The following is a 13,854-nucleotide window of genomic DNA, read 5'->3' as shown; positions in this document are numbered from 1 at the left end:
ATTGTGTTTCATTCTATAGAAGCAATAGTACGGCTTCTTTGTATGAAGGAGATGGGCGGAAAGGGTGGGCATAGTTGGGTACCATTGATGAGTGCTTGTTACAGCTTCCTGAACTCTTATTAACCCCCGCCACACAGGAAGATTATGGCGGCAGAGGTAGGGGGGAGGATCGAAGGAGGAATATTTATACTAAACCAGGGGACAGCAGAACAAGCGACACATCACACCGATAGAAGGTTATGTCCCTTAGGCTTTTAATTCGATGATTTTGAGTTTGTGATGGGAATAAGTAAATAAGGACTTCTATAACTTTCCTGATCTGTATATTTGTTAGGTTTCAGTGAGTTAAAGTATTAGAGATAGTAGGTATACATGTTCAAAGGCAGGTCAGCAATGTTTAAAACGAACACAAGGCTTGAGGACTTTTTAGAAAGTAGGGATCCACTGGTACGATACACAATTTACAAGTTTAAACTAAGAAGATTGCCTTTTCCTTGGTGATCTCCATGTTCAGGTGTGTTTTTGTGCATTGCTGCCATTCTCTAGATTTTAATTTTTAGATGATATTCCTGATTGTGTTGTAGAAAAGTTTTTTATTGTTGTTATAGGTGTGGTATCATAAAATGTAGATACTAATTGCAAGTATATATCCTACATTTATTATTGGCTTTTATATATTCAGTTGGTTAACATGCACATCTGAGTGTAAATTACGGTAAGTAATCCTTTATGCCCACGATGTAAAAGGGAGGTTGGTACATTGGTGCGTATGTTGTGGAGATGTCCTAAGTTTGTTAGATATTGGACCTTAGTCCTGGGTACTATTAATAAGGTGTTTGGAACTTAATGTCCTGTTGGAGCCCAAGATATGTGTATTACGGTGGCTGAATGGCAAGATTTATACTCCTCAGATGTATACGGCAATTCTTCGTTTGTTGTATATAGCACAAAGGTTGATATCACAGAAATGGATTTCCATGGCTCCCCCAACTTACTCTTTGTAAATGAAGTTTTGCAACGAGAACATAGGCGATGCCCAGATAAATTTATAAAACTCTGGGGCAAATGGTTAGACACTCCAGAGTTGACTACTTTTTCCCTGTCATTCCATTTTATTACACATAACTTTTTCTGAACCTATTTGTTTTGGTTTCTTTGTGTGTATGGATTGCATGGGTTGTTACTGACATGTGGTGACAATTTCATGTCAATAGCACCTTTAGAAATATATTTACCTAGAAAAATTGTGACGTGTTCAATACTTATTTTACCCACTGTGTATGTGTATGTATGTGTGTAATATATAAATATATATATAATGTGTGTGTAGTATATTATTGTTTATAAATATTTACATATTCACTGTATGCTAATGGAATGTCTAACTAGTAGGATAACTGGAGACAAGAGTTTTGTTTAATAAATTGTATGCATTTGTTGTGGAAAAAATAAAAGTTTAAAAAACATTATTTGAGAAGTAAATGAAGTAATCACAGCAGTGACCTAACTACTCAATCAAAATAATCATGAAATCTCCAGTGCAGCCAAGAAGGTAGATGACTTAACACTCAATCATATCTTGAATGATATCCCAGTTCTTTACAAACCTGTATAGTCTGTTTTAGTAAACTGTACTTTTAATATCTCACCTTTACAAGTTGTTCGTTGCAACGCCCATTGACCGTCCTATACTACCTGGTTTTAGTTTTTAAAACCCTACTCCATCTTCCCAATATAAAGCAACTTTTAAAGTGGTTGTTATCCTCAGGCATATAAAGTGGACAAAGCATATCCTTCTGTAGTGTGTACTAGCCTAAATCCATAGCACCAGCCTGGGCAGTGGCGGCTGGTGCTCAAAATGTTTGGGGAGGGCGCAAACTCTGGGTTCTGGCAGTGCATCAACCCCCCCCCCCCCCACGGCTCTGGCAGTGCAAACCCACCCACCCCTGCGGCTCTGGCAGTGCATCGCCCCCAACACCCCCCCCGCAGCTCTGGCAGTGCATTGCGCCCAACAACCCCCCCGCGGCTCTGGCAATGCATCGCCACCAACAACCCCCCCCCCGTGTGGCTCTGGCAGTGCATCGTCCCATCCCCCCCCCCCCCGGTGTGGCTCTGGCAGTACATCAGCCCCCCGCGTGGCTTTGGCAGTGCATCACCCCCCCCCCCCGCCTGGCTTTGGCAGTGCATCACCTCTCCCCCCCCCCCCGCCTGGCTTTGGCAGTGCATCAACCCCCCCCGCCTGGCTTTGGCAGTGCATCAACCCCCCCCGCGTGGCTTTGGCAGTGCATCACCCCCCCCGCGTGGCTTTGGCAGTGCATCACCCCCCCCCCCCCCCCGCATGGCTTTGGCAGTGCACCACCACCCCCCCGCGTGGCTTTGGCAGTGCATCACCCCCCCCTGCGTGGCTCTGGCAGTTCATCGCCCCCCGATTCCCCCCCCCCCCTACTCTGCATCGCCCGCGGCTCTGGCTCTGCATCCACCCCTGACCCCCCCACCCCCCCGGCTCTCAAGCCCACCCTATTTTGAAGCCTATTAGAAAATCCCACCCCCGCTATAGGAATCCATGCGTGCTGAAAGTGGCTGGGCACATGGACGGGGGGGCGGCGCCCACAGTGCACGGGCTGCCACTGAGCCTGGGTCTCTGTTCTCTCTGCTGTCTACATAAGTCACACACAGAACTGTAAGCCAATACCTCAGCCTCCTGGGAGAGCCCCCCCAGCAGGAGACTTGGCTCCATGTTTTTCTCTATAAACTTGTTGGGGGGGGGGGGGGGGGCTGCTTTTTGCCACTGACAGATGCTGTGTTATGATATTTTTATTAATGCAATGCAGTCCTGCTGCATAACAAATGAAGAGTTTATCATTGTTTTTTTTATTATGTGTTAGTGCTTTAAAACTATATCAGGTTGCCCTGCTATGGTAGCAAGCTGTAGGTCCAGACTGCTGTTCTCACAAGAAACACAAAGGTCCAGATTGCATGAGTCTGACATGACCCTGGCACAGTGCCCCCATCAACATGGCTCTTCAAGGTGAGCTTTGTTAATTGGACTGGACAGGGGGCATGTACACTGAAAATATCTACTGCTGCTCTCTGTTAGAACACTGTTTCCAGATCTCAAGCATATAGCTAACACAAAGCAGGTGGAAATGGTTGTAAAGCGTATAATTAAGTTTACATATGTTTTACATGTGGCTTCATAATAATAAACATGACTTCAATTGGGATGTAAACTCCTTAAGCCTTGTTTAACTACTTCAGCTCCATAAGGTTTTACCCCCTTAATGACCAGGCCATTTTTTTTTTGCGATACAGCACTGCGTTTTTTTTAGCTGATAATTGCGTGGTTGTACAATGCTGTACCCAAATAAAATTGATGTCCTTTTTTTCCCCACAAATAGAGCTTTATTTTGGTGGTATTTGATCACCTATGCGTTTTTATTTTTTCTTTTATTTTTAGCACTATAAACAAAAAAGACCGACAATTTTGAAAATGAAAACAGTATTTTTTACTTTCTGCTATAAAACATATCTAATTAAAAAAAAAAAAAAGTAAAAGATCAAGTTTCTTCATCAATTTGGGTCAATATGTATTCTGCTACATATTTTTGGTAAAAAAAAAAAAATCCCAAAAAGCGTATAGTGATTGGTTTGCGCTAAAGTTATAGCATCTACAAACTATGGGATAAATTTATGGACTTAATTTTTTTAAATTGTTTTTACTAGTCATGGCGGCAATCAGCGATTCTTAGCGGGACTGCGACATTGCAGCCCACAAATCTGACACAAAGTGACACTTTTTGGGGACCAGTGATCAGTGCTAAAAAATGATCACTGTATAAATGACACTGGTATGGAAGGGGTTAACATCAGAGGCTATCAAATGGTTAAGTATGCTCCTAGGGCAGTGATTTTGAATCTTGGCACCCCAGATGTTTTGGACCTACATTTCCCATTCTTCCTTGTTTTCGCTACCTGTTGTTGTCTTCACATTTTTTTTTTCTTTATTGGCAGCAGTCTTTAACCACTTGCGGTCCATCCACTGTCGTCATATGACGTGACGGCCTTCCAGGCCCGCCAGGGGGCGCGTGCCCACCGCATCACTCGGGTCCCGGTGTGCGTGCGCGGTGCCCGCGATGTCCGCCGGGCACCCGTGGTTGCCCGGTAACTGAGCAGGACCGTGGATCTGCGTATTGTAAACACACAGATCCACGTCCTGTCAGAGGAGAGGAGACAGATGGTGTGTTCTTTAAACAGAGAAACACCGATCGGTCTCCTCCCCTTGTGAGTCCCCTCCCCCCACTGTTAGAATCACTCCTTAGGAACATAATTAACCCCTACAGCACCCCCCTCCTGGTTAACCCCTTCATTGCCAGTCACATTTATACAGTAATCTGTGCATTTTTATAGCACGGATCGCTGTATAAATGTGAATGGTCCCAAAAATGTGTCAAAAGTGTCCAATGTGTCCGCCGCAATATTGCAGTCACGATAAAAAATCGCCGCCATTACTAGTAAAAAAAAAAATGCTATAACTTTTGCGCAAACCAATAAATATACGCTTATTGCGATAATTTTTACCAAAAATATGTAGAAAAATATGTATCGGCCTAAACTGAGGAAAAAATTTGTTTAAAAAAAAAAAAAAAAAAATGGATATTTATTATAGCAAAAAGTAAAAAATATTGTGTTTTTTTTTTTTCAAACTTGTCACTCTTGTTTTGTTTATAGCACAAGACATAAAAAACGCAGGGGTGATCAAATACCACCAAAAGAAAGCTCTATTAGTGGGGAAAAAAATGCTAAAAATTTTTATTTGGGTACAGTGATGCATGACCGTGCAATTGTTATTCAAAGTGCGACAGTGCTGTAATCTGAAAATTTGGCCTGGGCAGGAAGGGGTGAAAATGCCCTGTATTGAGATGGTTAATGGATTCTATTAACTTTAGTTCACACATAGTAGTGCACAAGTACTTATCTACACATTCCCCATGATGGTCAACTACACTGCAGAGTGCATGAGCATCATGGGAAATGTAGTTCCAAAACATCTGGGGTGCCAAGGTTCACCATCACTGTCCTAGGGAATGCTTTCTGTGTGGGGGATGGACTGACTGGAGGAAGAGAGACATCTGTGTTCATAATTAGCAGGAACACAAGATCTCCCTCTCTGGCAGAACAGCGGTCTGCTTTATTTAGAAGGCCGCTCTGCCTCTCCTATGAACGATCGGCGGGTCTCAGTGGTCATCGCACGTGCCCCAGAGCTGACAATAGCTATCACATACAGGTACGCAGTTTTGTGCTTAAGGGCCGCCCTGCCGCAGTAAATGTACATGGGGCGGTCCTTAACCGCAGTTATACTGCGGCAACATGGCTTGGCTGCGCGAATCGCCATCATGTTACGTCAGTAACATAGACGGAAACTAGGGGGCGCGTGCGCTCGCCCCCTGCTCGCCCACTGAGCTGATGTGAGTGCCCGGCGGTCACGATCGCCACCAGGCTCCCGCGATCGCTCGGGGCACACAGTGAACCGGGATCTGTGTGTGTAAACACACAGTTTCTGGTACTCTGAGGGGAGAACAAGAAGGGTCGTCTGTTCATACAGAGTATAAACAGCAATCTGTCATCTCCCCTGCACAGTCCCATCCCCCCTTCATTTAGGACACACTTAACCCCTTCACTGCCCCCTAGTTGTTAACCCCTTCACTGCCAGTAACATTTTACAGTAATCAATGCAATTTTATAGCATTGATCGCTGTAAAAATGCCAGTGGTCCCAAAAATGTGCCAGAATTGTCCGACGTGCCCGCCATAATGTCGCTGCCCCGATAAAAATCACAGATCCCCGCCATTACTAGTAAAAAAAATAAGAATAAAAAAGCCATAAAACTATCCCCTATTTTGTAGACGCTATAACTTTTGTGCAAACCAATCAATATACGCTTATTGCAGATTTTTTTTTTTTTTCTTTTTTTACAAAAATATGTAGAAGAATACATATCGGCCTAAACTGAGGAAAAAATAGTTTTTTTTAATATATTTAGGGGTATATTATAGTCAAAATATTGCTTTTTTTTTTTAAATTGTCGCTATTTTTTGTTTATAGCGCAAAGAATAAAAACCGCAGAGGTGATCAAATACCACCAAAAGAAAGCTCTATTTGTAGGAAAAAAGGACATCAATTTTGTTTGGGAGCCACTTCGCACGACCGTGCAATTGTTAGTTAAAGCGAATCGCAAAAAGTGCTCTGGTCTTTGGGCAGCCAAATGGTCCAGGGGCTAAAGTGGTTAATTGGTTAAAGAAAAAAAATTTGTTTGAAAAAAATATTAAGCCCACTGACCCACATCAAGATTAAATGACACCCCGCCTAACTCAACATGGAAGTCAGTGCAATTGTAGATGCACTATAGTCTGGACTACAGAAGGCGTAGCCATCAACTGGTCTGCCAGTGCTGGTTTGCACCAATCTACTCTACCCAAAGGATGCCTCCAGTTCAAGGATTGGGAGAAGAGCAGAAACCTCATGAACATGCTGCATCAAGATTTTGATGTAACAACTACTAGGTGCGGGGAGGAAAAAGGGTTTGGGTATTTACTGGGGAATTGGGCTTTAAGGTGTGTCTCTGGCCAAAGCTTTTTGGAAGTACTTGTTTGGTTCTTTGACTCGACCTGCTGAGAACAGTGTCACAAGGGCAGTGAAGCCTGTTCTTTTAGGTTTTGGAGCCAAGCAGCATGATGGAGTTGGAACTTCAAAGGATTGATGTCTGTTTATCTGGAACATTTGTAGCATGTCAGCTCTAACCAGAGGCCTGCTGCAATAGATAGTTGTTGGACAGTGTTGTTTTAACTCCTTCGGTGATTCTGCTCTCCAAGAAATTAATTCAGCCTCTGTAGAATACTCCAGAATATGTGATCGGCCAGACATGTTGGCAAAAGGAATCTGGTATTGAAAGCTAAGATAACTTAAAAAATAAAATAATGGAAACCGAGAAAAAAGTGGGGTGTTCGAGGATGACCAGGCGGTATTTTATTCATACAAAAGAACTGCAGTTTTTACTTAAATATTTTTTTGTACCATTATCATAAAATATATATCACAGATAGAAACTGCACAAAATAGTAAAAATATTAAAAGTACATATAAACTAGTTAGCTGCTGTCGTAATTTTAAGTTGACACATTTCGTAATATATACTGCTTCTTCAGGACTTTGTTTTCAAATATGACAGATGCTTCAGGCTGGGTTCACGCTGTGTGCGGAGCAGTTCGCAGCAGGGGGTCCGGTGCATCCCCATTCACCGTTTCGGGTCCAAATTAAAGGCTGAATTTGAATCTGAAACTGAGCCAAAGAGGCACAGGACTCTTGCTATGCGCTCCGCGGCCACCCCCGGGGATGTGTGAACCGGCTCCATTGAGAGCCGGTCACACACTCCTTTCATGTGAATTGGATGCGGAGAAATCCACATCCAATTCGCAGTAGTGTGAACCCAGCCATGCACAGAAAATCTTATCTAGATAGAAGTCAAAAAATAAAAAACAATACATTGCACAGGTACACAGACATAATTAACTATATTAACAATATGTTCTAACCTATAATGTAGCAAAACATCTTCCCCTTCATGAGAAAAGTGAAACGGCTGTTTGGAAAAGAACTCCGGGTAACTATAATAAAAAAAAAAAAAAAAATTAACAAGAGGAAATATTTATTGAAAGAAATATGGAGCCTACAAAAGTTGACATTCATCTGAAAAACCTGTCCTTCTCCTCTGGCCCACATACTTGAGTTACCGATTAAGAACAGGGATGTGGCTAATGAAGTCAGTGAAAAGTGATAACTCCTGATTTGCATATTTGATCCCGGTCAGTGACTCCTAAAATATTTGAAGTCTTTGAATCATCATCATAGCCAGGCAATTGCTTTACAAATTCCCTGGCAAGAAAATGGTTTCCGTACATGTGTTTCACCAAAGTAGCTGTTTGGCTGGTGCTGACAGATCAATTCTTCTTTCAAAGTTGTGACAATGCCTTTCCAGTTTGAACTTGTGTGTTAAAGGAGATCCCTTGTTTGAGGTTTTGATAACTCTGGCAATTGAATCTAATTGATACAAACCATTTATCACCAACAGGAGTGCTTAGAATGGTCAACTTTTATTCATTACAACCTTTAACACAAAAGGCAAAAAAAAAAAAAAAAAACTGTTGCTGTAAGTAACTGCTTAAGCTGGCCATAGTCGTTTAATTTATTTTTTCTTCAACCAGTGGATTCTTCCAACCACACAAAGAAGATGGATGGTGAAATATTGTACCAGTCTAAAGCCAGCTTTAAAGTGGAACTAGTGGAACTACACCCTCCTATCCTTTACAACCAAGAAAGTTGCCATCTTAACCTCTGTTTAATCTGCAGTTGCCATGGTGTTGCACATGGAATCAGTTAGGACACCAGATTGACAGCAGCGTGAGCCAATGGCTGCGCTGCTATTAATCTATCCAATCAAGAGCCGAGAACCCCAGGCAGAGTGAGTGCGTCTCCGCCGAGGGATCGACTGGGCTCAGGTGAGTAAAATGGGGGGGGGGGGTTGGGGGGGGGGGGGCGGTCACTGTCAGAAGTTTTTTCACCTTAATGCATAGGATGCATTAAGGTGAAAAAACACGAGGGTTTACAACCCCTTTTCAGGATTGGTAAGCTGCATTAAACTACATGTTTGCTTCTGAGTTAAATATCGCTTCAACTAAACTACCCTTCCCTACTTCAGAAGCTACTTCAATATTGCAGCTGCTGACTTCCACAATCTTCACATCCTGCGGCCAAAATCTTTTCATTGCCTATGACTGCCTAGTTGATCCTCATAAACTTCTGGTTGGTCCTCCCTGATGCAAGAGACATTTAGCAGTTGGTCCTATGGAAGTGTGTGGAGATCAACTTCACAGATACTGCCAGTAGAAAGAAGATTGCCTCTGGGTTTTAACATTGCAGCATACAGCTAAATTGAGGTAAGTATGCATCAGGGTTGGGGAAGGGGGGGTTTTTGTTAAGGGGCAGCTAGGCATGAAGATTAACTGTACTTTTAAATGAAAGTCGTTATCCAGGAATGGGTACCCTAAGAATTGGGGGCAAATGTATGTTTACTTAAGTTTTTAAACCGTTGTTCTATTTCAAATTTTGAAATTTAAGCTTTCATTTATACATGTACATTTAATAAGGTTTATGGATCGCTATGTGCTAGCTAAAAAGACAACTTAGCAAAGCGGCTTGCTTTACGGATCCTTTTGCACGATAGAAACCTCAGACTCTGATACATGAATTGAAGTTTACATATAATATAAATATGTAATAGTTAAATATATTCAATATATTTTACTCAAAGAAAATATGTACAAAACTCTTATATATTTCCTCAGTAACATATTTTCTGCAGTTAAAAAGTTGTGCTACTATTTTTTAGACTCTCATGTAGAATTACAGTAGTTCTTTAATATTCTCCAGGTACAATGGCTCTCTACCAAATGGGGACAGAGGAAGAAGGAAAAGCAGGTTTGCTTTATTGAAGAGACTTAAAGCCAATGGGGTGAAGCCGAGTACTGTTCACATTGCCTGTACTCCCCAGGCAGCAAAGGTAAGTTCACATATTGTTATTTAGTTTCCCAAATAGAAGCTGTTAAATGTTTTGTTTCTAAAGATGTGAGGATTTCTATACCACACACATGGACTGATTTGTTGCTCTGCTTTAAAGGGGTGTTAAACCCTTGTGTTTTTTCACCTTAATGCACCCTATGCATTAAGGTGAAAAAACTTCTGGCAGTAACCAGCCACCTGACCCCCTTTTACTTACCTGAGCCCCGTAATTCCCCCGGCAGAGATGCGTTTTGCCTCTCTGCACGGGGTCCCGGCTCTTGATTGGATATATTGATAGCAGTGTAGCCATTGGCTCCCGCTGCTGTCAATCAAATCCAATGACGTGGGGGGCGGGGCCTGAGTCCGACATTCGTGTCCAAATGCTGGACTCGGGAGGGCGCACACACGGTAAAACCAACCACCCCCGCCCCCCCCCCCCCCCCCGGGAGAGCGCTTCTCCCATGGGGGTTATCTGATGCAAGGAGGAGCTGCGAGAGCCGCCGAGGGACCCCAGAAGAGGGCGATTGGGGCCACTCTGTGCAAAACGAGCTGCACAGTGGAGGTATGACATGTTTGTTATTTTAAAAAAATAAGACACAAAGGTTTACAATCGCTTTAAGGACATTTGTTTTTTTGCATCTTTTTCATTATCAGTCCTTTACAATGCCTGTTACAGTAGTATAGGTTCTTATACTCGTTTTTGCCAATGGTTCTCTTATATATATTGGTGTCACTCTGAAAAGTCTCTTTACTGGGACAGATCATGCTTACTGTACTAAAGTCTTAAAAAACCAAAGCAGGTTTTAAAGCAGAGTTTTTGGGAGATCTTGGACAGCAGCAAAAGAGCTAGATTCAAAAACACAAATCATTCACCCAGATCTATTAAAAGCTACCATTCTCTGCACTGAGCAACAAAAAAAAAGTTGACAGATAATGTTTTAAGCCCAGTACACACGGGCCAAATGTCAGGCGGCACTAGCTAATTTCTATTGAACTAGCCGGTGCCGCCCGACATTTCGGCTGTGTGTACTGCAGCCAACTTCTGTCAAAGGGGCATGACCGAAAAGGTCTGCTGATGGGCTCCCGATCACTGCTCTCAGCCAGTGGAGTAATCTGGTGGGGGGGTTGTCCCCCTGTCAGAACACAATAGAACAGCAGGGGAGATTGCTGTACTAACATATTTAGTACAGCGGCTCCGACCTGAGTTCTCAGGTTTTTTTTTTCCCATTCAGCCCACTGGGTAGAACGAAAAGTAAACTAGTACTGTGTACTAGGCTTTAGTCCTTTTTTTCTGCTCTATGGCCAGTACCTTTATGTGTAGTCTTACATAAAGAATCCTGGTCTCTTAACCGCTTCCCGACCAGCCGCCACAATTACACTGCGGCAGGTTGGCTCCTCTGCGCAAGCTGTTGTAGCTGTACGTCAGCTCTTCAAGACGCTGTAGCGGGCTCGTGCCACTGGAGGCGCCCGCAGCGTGATCCCGGAGCCGATGCATGTGCCCGGCGGGCGCGATGAACTGGGATCTGTGTGTAAACACACAAATTCCGGTTCTGTCAGGGAAGAGGAGAGTGATTGCGTGTTCCTACTAAGATCTCTCTCCTCTAGTCAGCTACATTCCCCCCCACAGTTAGAACACAGTTAACCCCTTGATTGCCCACTAGTGTTAACCCCTCCCCTGCCAGTGACATTTATACAGTAATCAGTGGCTATTAATAGCACTGATCGCTGTATTAAGTTCAATGGTCAAAAAAAAGTGTCCGATTTGTCCGCCGCAGTGTCTCGGTCCCGATAAAAATCACAGATCACTGCCATTACTAGTAAAAAAAGAAATAAATAATAATAAAAATGCCATAAATCTATCCCCTATTTTGTAGACGCTATAACTTTTGCGCAAACCAATCAATATATGCTTTATTGCATATTTTTTTTTTTTTTTTACCAAAAATAGGTAGAAGAATATATATATTGGCCTAAACCGATGAAGAAATTTTGTTTATAGCGCAAAAAATTAAAACCACAGAGGTGATCAAATACCACCAAAAGAAATCTCTATTTGTGAGAAAAAAAAGGACATACATTTTGTTTGGGTGCAATGTCGCACGACCGCGCAATTATCAGTTAAAGCGACGCAGTGCCGTATCGCATTAAGGGGAAAAATCTTCCCAGGGCTGAAGTGGTTAACCTTTTGTATTTTTCTAGGGGTTCTCTTCTAATGTTTAGGTAAAGCCACAACAGAAGAGTGCTTGTATTTAGCAAACTTCAACAAGCCAGTTCTTTGATTTCAAAATGATAACTTTTTGAACAATGTACTATTATTGTGTCTTTTGTCAGGTTGCCATGTGCCTGCCTTTTGCTGCTGCATGTTAGTGCTCTTGCTTATTATACACATTTTTGTTTCAGGCAATAAGTAACAAGGACCAGCATAGTATATCCTATACTTTGTCCAGGGCACAGACTGTGGTAGTGGAATACACTCATGACAGCAACACAGACATGTTTCAGGTAAGAATCTTCAACAAAGGATTTCTGCCTTAATATGGACCTTAAGTCACAATTTTTTATTTATTAACTTGATTTAAAACACAAAAAAGTCTGTTATTGTTGGATGCACAGCCTAATAAAAGACTATTTTAATCCTCCTTTTATTTTTTTTAATTTATTTATTTATTTATTTATTTTAAGAGTAGTAGATTATACTCTTGAAATAGTAAGTCTGCATGTGAAGTTTGAGTGCCCGTTTCTGCAACAACTGGAGGCCTCCTGATAGACTTTGTTGATGGTCCCAAAACTGTGGCCAACAGGTCATATGTAGCTCTTTGCTTTCATTTAAAGGGCTCTTAGGGTACAATTCCTCCCTCTGACACCAGCAGTTACTGTCCCACTGACACTTACTATACCTTCTATTGACAACAAGAAAGGGGCAATATTCCTCCCCTCTCTGACCACAGGCATTAGGTAGTTTCTTACTCCCACTGCCATTGATGTAAAATGTTATACTGGCCCTCCTAAAGTCGAATTGACAGTAGAACGGCTGCCAAATTAGCCTGCCCATACATGGTTCAAATCTCGTCCGACCCCTGCTGAATCGGCTATGACTGGCTTTAGCAGTACATCTGCATTTGCAAGTGAGGGACAAGGGACACAATTTCACAATGGCTGAATGCTCTGGCAGTTGCAGGCGATGAGGGGGGTTTCATTAGAACTATTCGATTTCCAGTCAGTCAGTGGCAGTCACAAATAGCCTGGCTGTAGGAAAAAGATTAGTGCTTATGATCGGCAACTTGAGGTAAAATTGCTTAATTTGGTACTTTGTGCATTAACACCTTTTTGCAAACCTTTAGGCTTGGTTCACACTAGTGCAACTTGAAAGTTGCGTCATTTGCAGTGTGACTTTAATGCAACTTATTACACTCTGTGGTGCTCAAGTTGCATCAAAGTAGTGCAGGAACCTTTTTTAACCCCTTTGTACCTAAGGGTAAAACAAATATTAATGCCTAAAAACACACTGACATTAAGTGACACTGATACTAATTAAAAAATCCTGCCCAAAAAAGTACTGACCCTGACCTTTGACCCAAACACTAACCCTGGTACTGACCTAGATCAAACCTTGACCTAGGTAATTTTTGTATCTTTTTTTGTATTTTTTTTTTTTTTTTTTTTTTTTTTTTTTTACAGAGAGAGAGAGATAATGTATCTCTCTCCTTCATTGAGAGAGAGAAAACATGGTGACAGGCTTCACAGTGACTGGTCACTATGATAGCAAATCAGAGGCTATCACAGCGATCAGGTGATCTGGAATTGGGAGTTCCGGGGCCCGATTGTTAGTATGGGCCCGGGGCGCTCAGTAAGACCCCGGTCTCTGTGCTGGGAGCACAAATATGAGGCCCCACGGAAAAAAGCCTAGTCCAGTGGGGGCGCATATTTGCGTACGCTCAACGCCAAGGGGTTAAAGACGCTGTAAATTTGGTTGCATACATTGGAACAGGTGCCAATAAATGGGTTTTGACTTGCCATGTAACTTTAAGTCACATGATAGGTTGCATCAGTGTAAACATAGCCTTAATGGCTTTAAGACACAACTCTGTAATGTTTTTGCAGCTTTATAATTAAAGGGTAAAGAATGGTCATCGTGCATATGTGCAGCATAATAATCTAGGTCAGAAAAAAAAAGTAATTTCTATCCCCTCTCTGTCATTTTCAGCTACAGTTTATTCCACAGCTTTAGTAAATAAATGAAAC

General features: G+C 42.3%; 1 protein-coding gene across 2 annotated transcripts in view; it reads left to right on the top strand.

The window, feature by feature from the left end:
- PELI1 (pellino E3 ubiquitin protein ligase 1) overlaps positions 1–13,854 on the top strand; it is a 106,938-nt gene that overhangs the window by 77,094 nt on the left and 15,990 nt on the right. For both annotated transcript variants that reach the window (XM_073628191.1, XM_073628192.1), the window contains exons 3-4: positions 9,484–9,613; positions 12,013–12,114. In XM_073628191.1, coding sequence (XP_073484292.1) covers positions 9,484–9,613; positions 12,013–12,114 — 232 coding nt within the window. The remainder of the gene's footprint in view (positions 1–9,483; positions 9,614–12,012; positions 12,115–13,854) is intronic.

Source organism: Aquarana catesbeiana, linkage group LG04 (assembly GCF_042186555.1).
Source record: "Aquarana catesbeiana isolate 2022-GZ linkage group LG04, ASM4218655v1, whole genome shotgun sequence".
In the NCBI taxonomy this organism is placed as follows: domain Eukaryota; kingdom Metazoa; phylum Chordata; class Amphibia; order Anura; family Ranidae; genus Aquarana; species Aquarana catesbeiana.
Note: the sequence above shows the minus strand (reverse complement) of the source record. Positions and strands in the feature narration are given on the sequence as shown.